Source organism: Anoplophora glabripennis, unplaced genomic scaffold (genome assembly GCF_000390285.2).
Source record: "Anoplophora glabripennis isolate ALB-LARVAE unplaced genomic scaffold, Agla_2.0 scaffold759, whole genome shotgun sequence".
Lineage (NCBI taxonomy): Eukaryota > Metazoa > Arthropoda > Insecta > Coleoptera > Cerambycidae > Anoplophora > Anoplophora glabripennis.
The window spans coordinates 160,929-176,588 of NW_019416834.1; the positions used below are offsets into that span (position 1 = coordinate 160,929).

A 15,660-nucleotide genomic window follows, 5' to 3' on the forward strand; every position below is an offset into this window, starting at 1 on the left:
CACTACTTTGTCACACTGCCCGCCGATCGTCTTACTGCCGATCTCCACACTGTTCGCACTTCAACTAACTATCTTCAACTATTTAGGCTTCCTTCCAGAATTTCCTACCTAAGTGCCTGTTTTTTGTGCTTCCTTCTACCGACCGTTAATATTACTTTTTCATTGTTATACAACACCTATGTAACAGGTGACGTAGAAGTTGATAAGATAAGTACGGTTTTGCACAAGTTATTATCCTATTACTTAAGCCTTGGTCTGTATAGACACATTTATTAGATATTAAACAGAAAATGCTTTCTGTTTATATATGCATATACTTCTACTTACTTTTATCTTGTTTATCTTGTTAGAATATTAAAAAAGTAGCTCTGTAACGGCAAAGTAAAAGAAAATTGTTAATCGTAAATACTACCAAAGTAATACTTGCATTTAAATTTGCTGTTTTCACATTTTTATAATATTACTTAAATTCTATACAGGGTGTTATTTAAGTACGTGGCCAAACTTCAAAGGGTGATTCTTTGGGTGATTTTAAGACGAAAAGTTTATATAAACATAAGTCTGGTAATGCTTCGTTTTCAAGGTACATGGTGTCAAACTTTTTTAAAAAATCGTTTTTTTTGTAAAAATCTTAGTAATCCTTTAGCCGATCTAGATTAAAATTATTAGGTGCAGTGGCGTCCCGGGGTGAATCTTAACCAATATTTTTGAAAAAAAATGCGTGCCACTGACTTTTTTTAAACATTTATAATTTTTGTCTTTTGAATTTTTTTCGTATCTTACTTCCTTTTTAGAGACCAAAAAATAAAAATCACTTTATTGCATGTCCCTGGGACAACATAATAGAAAATTAAAACTACCAAACTATCAAAAACTGGGGTGTACCTATTATTTTTTTCCATATCAGTAGTCCATTCTAGTCTCAGAAATTGTTATAAAAAATAATGCTAGCAAAAAAATATCATTGCCACATTGCAACATAATTGGCTATACCTAGTATTGTTAAAATTTTTACGAAAAAACTGTTTTTTTAAAAAATTTGACATCCTATATTTTAAAAATGAAGGATTACCGGACCTATATTTATATAAACTTTTTTCTTAGAATAACTCACAGAATCACCTCTTGATGGTCACGTACTTAAATAACACCCTGTATATGTATAATGTGTATAATATCTTCTTGCATAGGTATATAAATTTTTCAGGTTTATGGGCATGTAACTTAATTTCATCTACATATTGTTTACGTAACGTAAATAAAAACGTAAAAACAATTAATAACGAACAATGTATGCCTAAACCAAAGTGTATTTATTTATATTCTGTCTATTAATTTATTCGAAATATGAAATAATATCAATAAACTTGAATTCTCATCTTAATTAAACATTTGTTCATGATTCTGATACACAAGTTCGTTTAAAAAATTAACAGCAGTATTTCATAAAAATAACACATGGAATGACATTTTGAAATCACCTGTTAATTTAGAGGCATAATGATATACTGATCCTATTTGAGTTTTAATTTTATTATTTTTTGTAACTTACGTAAATCAAAAGTCAGTAATTGAATTAAGTAATAAAGTTCTTTACCTTCAGTATAATATCCTAAATCCCGTCCTGATTTTCTGAAGTGAAGCAACTGGACTCTTTTTCGCCGTTATTTTAGAAGAAGGCTTATTTTTTTTAAGCGAAAATATACGACGAGAAAATGGTAATGAATAATACTCCTGGGTATTTTTTCACCTTGCATAAAATATAGGTACCCACATTATCTGACAAGTCTCGGAGACACAAAATTTATTATCCCAAGAAATATGAATATCATCAGACTAAGCTCCAAGGTGAACCTTTATGTTTCTTTAAAATACCCTAAGGGGCCCTAACGGATAGATAATTTTATGTTTACAGAACAACAATTAATTATTCTTTTACTTGAACGGGGTCGTTAACGTAAGTTAAATATTATACAAAATGTAAAATAAACATAAAATACTTGTAAAATAACGTTTATAAATTATAGCACAGTTACTTTCTTTGTTCGTCTTGTTTCAATGGAGTAATTGCCGAAAATAATGTTAAAGTGAAGGAATGTTGACGTTTGTTTCTGAAATATCCACAATTCATAACTTTCATTAAAAATACTTGGCTATAATAAATAAGATCTATTGGAACAGAACTGCTGAATTAAAAACAGTATGAAGTTATCGGTGATATATCCTTTTCCTATATTAATTTACTTTTCGACAGCTGCGGACCCGAACACCTTCTCCCATTTATATTTTATCTTGATAAAGTCACATGAACATTTATTTAATATATCTGTTTTATTCCATAAATTTGTAAACTCAATTAACGGCAGCGTCATGCCGACGTTTAACTAAACGAGTCTGACTCGCGCTGAATCGTTAGTTGAAACTGAACAATTTCCTAGTTTCTTTTGTTCTGTATTAAATGAAGCTAGTGTGACATAAAAGAAAGTACAATAAAATGTATTTTTTGCCACGGAAACGATTAATATTGTCTTCCTTTGTATGGGAAACGGTACGGTAGTTTATACTATTTCAGTAATTTAATCCAGCCGTATAAATTAATAATTTTCCATCAGGAAAATCAATATGAAACCGAACGGCGTCATTTTTATTATCTGTCGCACGGACTGATAGATAATAGAAATTATTTTTTTTATTGAAGCGTTGGACAATTCAGTCGTTTATTACATAAAAATAATAATAAATTAGTTCCATTTCACTATTTATTTAATTTTCGATTATTCATTCCTACACTGCCATTACTTCCAGCAGAAAAGTATATAAATTCCAGGATAATCAGAATTATTGAATATCACGAGGAAACAATCCATTAATTAAAAAAAAAGGCAGAAAAGTGCCTATAGAATTATTTCACAATTAGTAATAAAATAACTTACATTTTGACTTGATAATACAGATAATAGCGAACTCATTTTATTATTAAATTAATCTGCATTGTAATTCAAATTATGCTTAGCATATTAATGTTAGATTTTAGTTATTATTTATTTATTTATTTATTCGCGTATATCTGCCACACTGAAATTAAAAAAAACCTAAATTGGTCAATACATACACAAGAAAGTCATATCATTGTTATAAATGGAAAAGCGTATAGGTTTTCCATTTAAATCTTAAATGGCGGTTCTGTGGGTAACAACAACATATGACAATTCTTCCATTTCGTTGAGAATCTTTCACAAATGGTTTTATTTTGGAAGCAGAATAAATTGAAATTGAAAGAGAGATAGAAAGCAGAAATTTGAAAATTTAGGAGAAGAAGGGAAATTACAGATGAAGAAAATAGTTGTTTCCTGCATTACTTTGTGTTCTCAAGGAAAAAAAAATTGTGTGAAAACAGTAGATGAAGGGAATAATGACGAAACATCTGATTTCATTATGAGGTTGTTTATTATATCTAAAATATCCATTAATAAAGCATATTTTACCAAATTTTTCAAAATGGTTGTTGCAATAGTTTTGGAAATTATAAAGTTGTTTCCTGCAGTATCATCAATTAATGGTCTTGTCTGGGATTATATGGCATTTAAATAAGCACATACATAGATTTCTGGCATCGAAGAACTTTATTTGACTTCGTTTGAAAAGATTTTTTAGAAAAAAAATTCAATTTGATTTAGGCATATTATTAGATTTTATTTTGCCTAATTTTCTATTACTAGCTTTTTAATACATGCATCTCTGTTTGGAAATGAAAGAGAGTAATAAAACCCCGAGATAAGAACCGGCCATGGGCGTGCTAATATTTCGTTTCAGGTAATTATCGAGTAACACTAATGCTAACAGGTAATGGGTGTACATTAGTATATTTTACTGGATACATCATAGGGCAGGAGCCAGTGTATTGTGACAGATCAATCCAGTCTTAGAGCTGAATATACGAAGACGTGCTAGTGCAGTAGTTTATCCACTGGCACAATAGTCACTAATATTGTGCCAGTGGATATAATATTGTTTGGGTAAAATGTCGAGCTTATCAGATTACGTACCTGCTAAACGCGTGAAAAGATGTGCGCTGTCTCAGAATGAGAAGATTATTATATTAAATGTATTTAATGCATTGAAACACCAAAATCCTACCAACAGTGTTGACGACATCGTGGAAAAGTGTTCCAAAATGACAGGGATTGGAAAATCGACTATCTACAGACTTTTAAAGGAAACAAAAAATGAACAAGATACTGTAAATCCCCCAAAATCATCTACAGGGAGGTCAAAAGTCGTTATAGATGATTTCTTCAAAAATGTCATTCGCAGAAAAGTACACTCATTTTATTTTAAAAAAGAAATACCAACGCTAAACAAAATTTTAAGTGAACTTTCAGAGGACAACGATTTGCCAAAAATCAGTAGAAGCAAATTATGGGCCGTCTTACGAGAGTTGAATTTTTGCTGGGAAAAGCAGAACAGGAAGTCAGTTCTTATCGATAAAGATGAAATTATTTGTTGGCGAAGATCCTACTTAAGATCAATTAGAAAATTCCGTGACGAAGGGAGGAATATTTATTATCTAGACGAAACTTGGGTCAACGAGGGATATACTGTAACAAAAGTATGGCAAGATAAAAATGTAAAAAGTTTTCGACAAGCATTTTTGGATGGACTTTCAACAGGGTTCAAGGCACCTTCAGGTAAAGGGCGAAGATTAATAGTGACACATATAGGTAGTGCCAGTGGTTTTGTAGATGGCGGTTTACTTTTATTTGAATCTAAAAATACAGGTGACTATCACGAAGACATGAACGCAGATGTTTTCGAAGAGTATTTTACACAGATGTTGGATCTTATTCCTCCGGGGTCTGTAATTGTCATGGATAATGCCAGTTACCATTCACGGCAGACCGAGCGGACGCCTACGACTGCTTGGAGGAAAGCCGATATAATTCAATGGTTATCCGGAAAAAACATTTCTTTTGAAACAAATATGGTGAAAAAGGAACTTTTGACACTTGTCAATCTTAATAAAGATCAGAAAAAATATGTTATCGATGAAATGGCAACAAATCGCCAAATAACGGTACTACGGTTACCACCTTATCACTGTGAACTTAACCCAATCGAATTAGTCTGGGCGCAGGTAAAAGGAGATGTAGCGCGAAATAATACGACGTTTAAATTAAGTGACGTGAAAATTTTGTTAAAAAATTCCTTGGAACGAGTAACTGCAGATAACTGGCAAAGATGTATACATCATGTACAAAAAGAAGAGGAGAAAATGTGGGAACTCGATAATTTAATTGACGTTACTGTGGAACCTATCGTTATCAATCTAGGAGACGAAGATAATTCATCAGAATATTCAGAGGATGAATTTTAATATACCTACTTTTTTATTTTCTTTATTGTACATTTATACAACACTACATTTACTCACCATAATTTGAATTTTCAAAATACATATATTTTTGTGTGGAATAAAAGTCTATTCATTAAATTTAAATAAATATTTTGATAATAATATTGAATAATTTTATTTGAATTACTAAAAACCCTCTTAACCCGGTTATGATGCTTAAAGTAGCCTCATGTTTTGAAATGCTGTTTTTATATTGTTTACTTATAAGAGAAATGGACCGAGAAATTGAAGCGGCATAGACAAAGACGGATTGTCGGGGATTAAATTTTAGCTACCTGCTACAATTTAGTACAGTCCGATCGCACAAAGTTTTGTTAAAAGTACACCTCATCTATACCGATAAAACATAATATAAAAATATTGAATATAAGCACCAGTACTATATTTATTCACGATTTGCATACATAATGAGCTTTTATTACTCTCTTTCATTTCTAAAAAGATTATAGTATCATTCAATGCTTGTAGAGGTAACTTACCCATAGAGTACATGTTTTCCGCAATATCAACAGTTTAAGGCTTGGCTGCTTAGATTTCTAGTATAATAGAATATGGCTTGACTTTATTTCATAAGATTTTTTAGAAAAAAAATTTCATATGTTCGAATCAGCTTCGTACTTCTAAAATATAGTTTTGTGAATATTTACAGAACTTGCATTTGTTTTAAATGAAGATATCTTGTAGACTGAAATGGAACAACAGTCGATTTAGGCATGCTTGGATCTATAACCACTGTTTGATCACAGGGATCTTCCATTAAGCTGCATTGATCATTGTTAATGAAATGCCCTGTATAAAACCGACGGCACTATTTGTTTCCACGACTTTAGTTTGTAGGATCAAATCGTATCTGAAAACAAGTTAAGATCAAAATAAATAAGTATTAATTTCCAAAATATCTCTTTAACGAAATCGGATTATCCCTGAGAGTATGAAAAAGTGTAACCATTTTGCAGCCGGGGCGTATCGATTGCGCTTAGTAAAACGATATTACATGTAAAAGCGCACACCAGGGCAAACACAAAAGGAAATAAAACAAACCTTGGACGCGGAATACGCCGTTAGTCATATAAGTTATACATTTCGAGCAGCGGGGGCAATAAAAAGTTGATGTGGTAGAACGGAGCGGCCCCAGGTCCGTATTTTGAATTCAGCGCACTTTGTCGCAGGTATGAATGAAAGGACATATAACAATACTTGATTAAATTTGAACTCGGGTTTATTGTGTTATTATCTGCGAAACAGAAATGCACGGGTTTAGCATTTTATTGCTATATTTTATAAGTTTATTCCACAACTGGAATAGATAACAGAAGCATCTGACTGGTATAAATAACGGGCGACTCTTCGCAGCAATCGTTTCGGACAATTCAACGAGGTACCACGACGTCATCGTTTACGCGAGATAACTTTTGTGCCGAGCGGTTTGGGTTTTTAAAAACAAAATTTAGTTTTATTTTAAAAACTTCCACAAAAGTATCGAAAGATGGAAGCCGAAATAAATACAATAATCTCAAGGGTATGCACAGCTATCCTCAATGATGCATAGGTTTGTCAAAAATGGCCCGGAAATCTAAGAACGGGGGGGGGAGGGAGGGTATTCTAGAACATTTCTGGAGTTGATTTTCGTTGGAATGAAAATCTGAGCTGCTCATTTACGGAAAATATGGCCAAAAAACTATTTTTCATAAGGGGATCCTGAAAAAACTAAGAAACTGGGTATATGATGGCCTGCAATCATGTGTTCTAATATAGATACATGTCGGATTGTGCCGATAAACGAAAGAACCTCCAGAGCCGTTGTTATCATTTTATAAAAATTAAAAAGTGGTTCATACTGATTTTAAGTTTCACGAAATAAACGATTTATTTGTCTACCAGACAGTTGCTCTCATAAAAACGAATGCAGTTGGTGAAGATGGATTGAGTTCTAGATTGAAAAAGTTGTGTTGCCCTTATGTTATTCCTTATATAACTCATATTTATTAATTACTCTTTACATAATAATACTTTCCCAAGCTTATGGAGAATTGCTGTAGTAAAACCGTTGCCAAAATAAACAAATCCACTTGGATATAAGGATTTGCGACCGATTAGTATTTTGCCAGTTTTATATAAAATTCTTGAAAGAGCTATGGGGATACAATTAAAAGAACATTTGGACTCAAATTCAATACTACCTGGAACTCAATCCGGATTTCGGAAAGGTCATAGTTGCACGACTGCCCTTCTTCATATTATCGATAATATTGTAAGGTCCATAGATAACGGAAAATGTACTGTGCTGGTGTTGCTGGATTTTAGTCGCGCTTTTGATACCTTAAATTATGATTTATTGACAGCAATATTGCACTACAAAGGTCTCTCAAAAGGTGCTATCCCCTTATTAAAATCTTTCCTAACTAATCGGTCACGAATGGTTATGATTGATGATGAATCATTCTATTGTTTAGAACTAAAGAGTGGAGTTCCTCAAGGGTCTATTTTAGGTCCTTTGCTTTTTGCTGTTTATACGTTTAGTCTCATTAAAACTCTTCAAAACTGTAACATCCACGTTTATGCCGATGACCCCCAGCTCTGTTACAGTTTTGACCCCAAGCTAGTGGTAAATGCACGTACTGTTATAAATAGGGATCTAAATAATTTTATTAAAGCGGCATCCAATCACTGTTTAAATATTAATTGTGATAAATCTAATGTTTTATTGTTTAGTAATAAAATAAAGGTGGATGAAATACGTGATGGCATAAATATATCTATTGAGGACGAACGTATTCATCTACATGAGGCTAAAAGTTTAGGTGTCATTTTTGATTATGGTTTAAAATTTGAAAAATATATAAATCAATTGTTAAAACTACTAAGTATATGGAAGACACTTTTTGCCATTATAAGTAAAATCTACATTATGTGAAACATTGATCTTGTCTATTTTTAATTACGATATTCTTTATGGCCCATTTTTAACAGTACAATACAAAAACAACATCCAGAACGTGCAAAATTCTTGTTTGCGTCTGAAATATGGTATTCGTAAGGGGGACCCATAAACTAAAAGATAATAACTGATTAGTAGATATGTCTAAAAGGAGGATTTTGCATGCGGCAATTTTATTTCATAAAATTATTGTTAGCAGAACTCTGTAATATCTTCATAGAAACGCATAAATGTGAGGCAAAAAGGCATCCTCTCTCCCCCATCTTTTAAGTTAGAAATTTTTAGACGAGCCTATACCTATCAAATATGCTTAATTTATAATGACATTACTTCACATTTCAAAAGATATTATTTTCAAAAATTTAGGACATCCTATAGGCACCTGTTATTTGATGATCATTATGTTGATATCTAATAAGCAATGATAAGGTTACAATTTCATAAATGTATGTATAAACTATGTCGTAGCAATGATTTTCTTTAGGATAATTCCTATTCCTATTAATTGTTTTTTTCTTTTCCTATTATATTCCTTCTCCATTATTATACCTAGTAGAAGTTGTCGAAATTATCCAGGAATTAGATTTTTCAATTCTTTGTGATTTTGGATTATCATTGTGTATTTGGATGTATTGGCAATTATCTTGATTTAGGGAAAAACTACTAAAGTGTATTTCACATGGTTCATTTGTAGTTCTTTCTGGCACAGGATGGTAAGTGCATAAAAATTTATTCATTTCTATTTCCGTACACGTGTGTACGGAGTAATTTGAGTTCATGATTATATAATTTTTATTTGGAATGATCTGTACAATAAAGCATTGTTCATCGCTGGTAAAGGGTATAACTTATAGTAGTTGTATGGGTTCATTTCTGTTAAAGACACTGTTATGATAAAGTAGATATTAAAGTCCTTTTGGAATACAGATGTTTTACACAATTTCTCGTATTTTAAGATGTTCTCTAGACTTGGTCCAAATGGAAGTTTTTCATCTTTTATTAAATATTTATGTATTTTTTCTAATTCTTCTTATAAATGATTTGGTCTGATAATTGGATGGCGAATTTGTCTCATTTGAGCAAATGAAATTGCTGTCAGAATTTCTTCCGATGTTGTTAATGAACGACAAGGAATGAGAAAGTTCAGTCAAAACTGTTTGGATCGCAAATATATGTATGCAAAAACCCATATTTTTAATATTTTTTCAAAGGTAAATTTTGTCAGTTCAAATAAATTTTCATACTTAGTAAGAGTTTAGATAAATAAAAATGCTGCTAATTGAATGAATAGTATGTGATTGTTTCATGCGAAAATTTTTAATTATCTGCTTTTTGACAGTCCATGAAAAAACTGAGCTGTCAAAATTTCTTTAAAAATCTTACTTAGATGTTTCGATTTCAAAGAACTCTTTGTAAATGTGGGATTACTTGATATTTGACGAAAACAAACAAGTAACCACAAAAATAAATTTGAAAATTCCAAAATTCAGTATGGTGCCCATAAGAAAAACAGAAATCGCGTGTTTTTCTCGGTCCTAACAGGTACCAGGACTAAAAAGAAAACGAAAATAAAAATTTTCAGTGTTTTATTGATAACTTCAAAATGAAAAATTATAGATCAAATTTGTTTTCGGCAAGTTATTCGTCACCAAATACCGTATCTCTGTTCTAACTTAACTCACCTTGTACCTCTTAAAGCAACCGAGATACCAATGATACAACTTGAAAAATGCCCACTTCGAATATCTATATCTTTTCTAGACGTTTTCTAGTTCATGATTTCATTATTCTTTTAAATATCTACTTTAAATTTTAGACAAATTGACTTTAATATTTTGTTTTGAAAAAAAAGACAATACAAAAGATTAATGGTAGTACATATCTAATAAAAATCTATATTTAGTTATAAAATATTTTATTACCGTATTTGATATTTGTCCGTCCATTCCCTTGACAAAAGAGACAACAAATGTAGGGTAGAATGTGGTAGTAAACAATGGTAATATTGTTTTTATGTGGCTACAGTAAAAATAAAAAATATCACTAGGTTGTAGACAGGTCATGGTGGGAAAACTAGTAAACTGTGATGAAAATATTGCATCATTGAAGCTATTTTTAAAATAGGTAGAAGTCTGCAAATATATTTTCTTTTTTTTCTAAATATTTTATGGAATGTATGAAATACTATAAATAAAATCTGTCTGATTTGTTCAATACATATTTAATAATCGTTTGTTTTGTTTACGGGCAAATGTGTTTGTTTTTGTATCTGGCATTTGTTTAAAAACATTTTAGAATTGAACTAAGTAGAAGCACCAAACGGTAAACGTGCCTAATGACAACAACCTTTGTTGAGAGATTCCTGATCCGCCATTAATTTTTCAAAGCTCCAGTACGAACAATCATCCAAAAGGGAGAACTAATGAATTACGTACTCGGAACAATTTTACGGACATGTCATAATTGTAAAGTTCTGTCTTCTTCCATCTGTTCTTCGCCAAATAGAGATAAATGTGGAAACCGCGCTCCGCAGCTATTATATTTAATGGCATTTTCGCACCCCTGTTTTGTTTTTCCAGTTAAACCAAATGAGATTGTTTTCTTTTCAAATGCATCTTGTGATGTGACGTAAATTTTCTATATAAAGCATTCTCTTTATCGGATTTTTTATTGAATCGAATATCTTGAAAATAGAAAACTAGACTGTAACAGCATGTTTTTACAGCAAATTATTTGTCTCTAAAAGTAAAGGTCTAGAACCTGTCCAGTCAAAGATTTCGCTAGAAACTGATCGGATTTGGAATTAAGTGTAATTTCTTGATAAATCAGTATAACATTTGAAACAGCTTTTCCCATTTGGTGGACTTGACACGCTATATTTTAAAATTTTATTGAATTTGTACACAAATAGGTAAAATTCGGTTATTCAATAAAATTATAAAACGTCTGAATGGACATCGATATTTGGAGAGTTTGCAAAATAATTTGCAATTTAGACGATGTTTCATTAGACATCCGAAGAAACGTTTAGTTCATGCACGATGGAGCACCTCCCCATTTCAATATTGATGTATGAAATTATTTATCCATTGTGTTTAATAATAAATGGATTGGGAGAGGAGGCTCAATTTCATGACCATCACATTCTCCAGACTTTAACCCGACGGACTTCTTCCTGTGGAAATACCTGAAAAGTTTAGTGTACGCAACAAGGGATGAATTGCTACAAAGAATTAATTTCCATTGTGATATTAGACACGCCCCAGAAATGCTTTTTCGTGTACAAACAAATAACATTGGACTTAGGAAGTGTGTGGAGGCGGAAGACGCCCATATTGAAAATATATTTTCATAGTTTCCTTTCTTCTAAATTATTTTTTTAACTTACTTTAAATTATTCTTCTTTTGTTCTTCTATTGTGTGTTATGCGTAAAGTAAGTTTGTTAAATTTTGTTAGTGAAAATTACATTTGGAGACAGTAAGATTTTCTAGGCTCTCAATATAAAAATAGTACGGTTTTAACATAGTAATTATGTCCAATTAAGAATTAAAAACAATAAATGGTGAAGGTGCCGCTCCATGGCGCTGTGACATAAAATCCAAAATATTTCGTAAACTATTAATTTTACCGAGTTGAACCAAGAGGTTATTATCATTGGCAGATTCTTCAGGGAACTTATTTTTGATACAGGCAGATTGAGATCGTCATCTGTGTTATTCTGGATTATTAACCACTGGGCGTAGTCCGTCCCTGGCGTTCTGGGCATAATGAAGTTTCACTTACAACATAAACAACGAGATGTACGCATGTGTTATCGATCGCCAAATTTGCATCATGTTGAAATTAATAGTTTAGAGACTAAATAAAAATAACGTTTTAATTTTTACATTTGAAGGCCTATAACTTGTTAACGAAGGCCCGTATGAAAAAAATTTATATGAAGAACTAATATTGTTGTGACCTTATCTATTTGTCCTCGACTTTTTTGTATCAAGTATCGGGACACCGTGTATAACCAAATAATTTGGTTAATAGAATCAAAAATTATTTGACTATACCAAGTAGCTTTTTGTGTGTGGCAAGTAAGACCACTGTTACATAAAAAGTGTACCCGACGCCATATATCCCCTAACCTAGTAGAGCAATTACGTTTGAGGCGGTACGACAGCCAGCCGCCTCCGGGGGCTGCCGCGGCTTGTTGCGGTTTTGTTTGTTTTCGATGTCGAACAGTCTTGTAGCGGTGGATCCCTAATGTATGCTAATTTACAGTGCGAGCCCGGCCTGGGAGCCAGCGTCATGTATAATCTCCTCTACAACGAGCCGACGAAGCTGATGCTGCTAGCAGGATGTAGTACGGTGTGCACCACGGTGGCGGAGGCAGCCAAGATGTGGAACCTTGTTGTGGTGAGTGCTTAACTATATCGCTTATACATTCAATTAATCTGAGGGCACGGAATCTCCCGTGAGTGTAGCTCGTAGCCGTACTTCACGGCGTGCACGTGTTGTACTTACGACGGGACGGAACTTGTAAGCAAATTTGGTTTGCTATTAGATTTATGTTTTAGCCAATCTCGTAACCGTAAAGGATTCAGGTCGGCTGTTATCCTATTAAAAATGTTGTCCATGTTTTATTTCATACACTGTCATTAATTTTAACATGTATGTGCGTTATGTGCTAGTTGAGAGAGCAGGAACCACTTACTTTGTCTTTCAAAGAGTCGGCGGGACAGTTGTGTTTGTGTCTTCGGCGTTCTTGCGGTTTTTTCTTCAATCAGTTTCACTTTTCGACTAATTTTGGGTGCACAGACTTGTCTGCCTCTTTTCATAATAATCTTCTTACGCAGACAGGTGCTCTTAGCGTCCTCTACCTCATTATTTTTAAACCAATAATGAAAAAATGCTAAACATACACATTATGTCAAATTAATTTTCTTTGACACTTTACTGCCACAGAGGCTCACGAATTGATAAGAATGCAGGTGGTGTACCACCTCATATAAATATATATACTTGTTTTAACCTGACAATTTTGTACGAAAAAGTTTTCGATGAAATTTATATCAAGTAGCGATACAAGCAGGTGTTTTCAAGTAGCGATACAAGTAGCAGGTGTTTTCAAGTAGCGGTGTTTTCAAGTAGCGATACAAGCAGGTGTTTAATTGTTTTTCTTATAATTTTCATATTTAATAAAGTTACAGTACAATGAATTTGATAAATGGAATGTTAATATCAAATTAAAATTTACATACAAATTAATTTTGTAAAAAATAAAAAACACCTGACTCTATTAGTTGATTATGAAAAACATATTTTGCAAATATACAGGCTGTTTACTACAAGAGATCCACTCCTATGTACCTCGCTTAATACACAATGCATATCAAAATTCCTTATATGTTTTTGTTGCATACTGCGTGTCGCCCTTATCTTTTATATTTATTACATTTTTTATAATTTTGGTATTAAAAATGTAGTTTAATGTAGAAATTGTTTTAAACATGCCAACTACAAAAAATTTAATGAATATAATGTACTTCTTTTAAGCAAAGAATCTGCAATAGCTGGCACCCATCAGTTTACCATCATAGAAGTAAGGTCCTATGCTTTTGGTATCAAGAATTGTAATCCAAACGTTTACTGAAAACCTCTGCTGAAATGCAGTTTCTCCATGACAATGTAAATTACCATTAGTCCATTTGAAGTAAATTTTTCTAGTAAAAAATCCATTGTTACATAAATTAGACAGATCTGACCAGAGAATTCTTCTGCATATAAAAGGATTTTCCCTCTTTCTTTCTTGTCACAACCTACAGAACCCTAATCTCCTCGATTTATCTTCCTCTCTCAAGAGATGCACTTTTTTCACCTTATAACATTTGAAACCATTATTATATATAATCCTTCTTACACTGTGTGTTACATTGTAGTTTACTTCAATCTCTCACTGTTTTGCTCATTTTTCCTATTTGCATAATTATATTAACATTACCTATTTTATTAACAAAACTGCTTATTCTATTGCCCTGTTCTCCTTAAGAGATAAACAATTTCATAAATGATGACATTACTGGGATAACACATTTGTTCTCATAGCGTGCTACCTTTAGCATAAGCTACTTTATCTGTGCAAGAAGGCTCAGTTTTCTTTAAAGTAAAAAATTAATATTATAATAACGTGAAAAGAAAATCTGTATTTTGTTTAAAAGTACATTATATTTATTAAATTTTTTGTAGTTGACGTGTCTATAACAATTTCTACGTTAACACGAAAATGTTTACATTTTCTATACCAAAATTGTAAAAAATGTATTAAATATAAAAGATAAAGGCAACAATCATGTGGTATATCGCATGAAAGAGGAAAAAACAAGTAATTTTTTGTAGCCACAGTCTGCTTCGATGACAATTTTTTTTTTTGCCTGGGTAGTGGTTACAGCAAATTACATACGATACTTTAAAAATATGTTTACATTATGTGAAAGATATCAATTTTGCCATGAAGTTTTATTAAGTTTCCTATATCTCTTAAAATGAAAAAGTTAGACGACCCTAAACTTTCGGTACTTTTCCGGTTTTTTTTATGATTGCTCACAAAGCTGATGTGAAATTTGTTTTTACGAACATAAAAGACTCAAAAAATACAACAAATCATTTAAAGATTTTCGACTAGCGTCCTATATTAAGCGAGATCCATAGGAGTGGCCCTGTTATAGTAGACACCCTGTATATGCAACTTTTTTCGATATCTCAGTGTCGACCCCTATATTAATTTTTTATATCACAAATTTCGCTCTAAATATTTTCATTACATCATTTTTTCTGTAAGAACTCAGAAATATATTCAAGTAAAAAAAAATTAATTCAAGCAAAAAATCAAAGTAAGCCTAAGCCTTCCCAGAGAATCTGTTCTTAATAACATTTTGTTGTCTTATACAGAAATGTTAGCTTACTGCCGAAATAGGAATGAGATTTTTTTACGTTTCCAAGGCTTACGCATCTGAAACCGTAGCATATTTTGTTTCATAAACAAGCAGACCTAAATTCCAATAACCATTTTCAACACCATTTTTTGTCTCTTACAAAAGTCGCTTTATCTACGAATAAATTGAAAATATATATTTTGTATATGAATATATGTTTAAAAAAACAAAAATGTACCTCTTAAGTAGTATTTACACCATTAACAAACTTTTAAAGAATCCCTCATGGTTTTTATGAAAATGTAGGCTCTGTCAAATTGGCTGAAATTGTGATAAGTTGTTGGTTTTGTGTTACTGACCAAAATTGTCTAAAGTAGGTACTTAGGTC

At 31.9% G+C, this 15,660-nt stretch overlaps 1 protein-coding gene across 1 annotated transcript in view; it reads left to right on the forward strand.

Annotated features, from left to right (window-relative positions):
* The window catches only part of LOC108913578 (gamma-aminobutyric acid type B receptor subunit 1-like), a gene marked incomplete at its 3' end in the record, with an annotated part of 145,620 nt that overhangs the window by 77,172 nt on the left and 52,788 nt on the right, over positions 1 to 15,660 (forward strand). Inside the window, exon 3 of the mRNA XM_018719145.1 lies at positions 12,622 to 12,756. Coding sequence (XP_018574661.1) covers positions 12,622 to 12,756 — 135 coding nt within the window. The remainder of the gene's footprint in view (positions 1 to 12,621; positions 12,757 to 15,660) is intronic.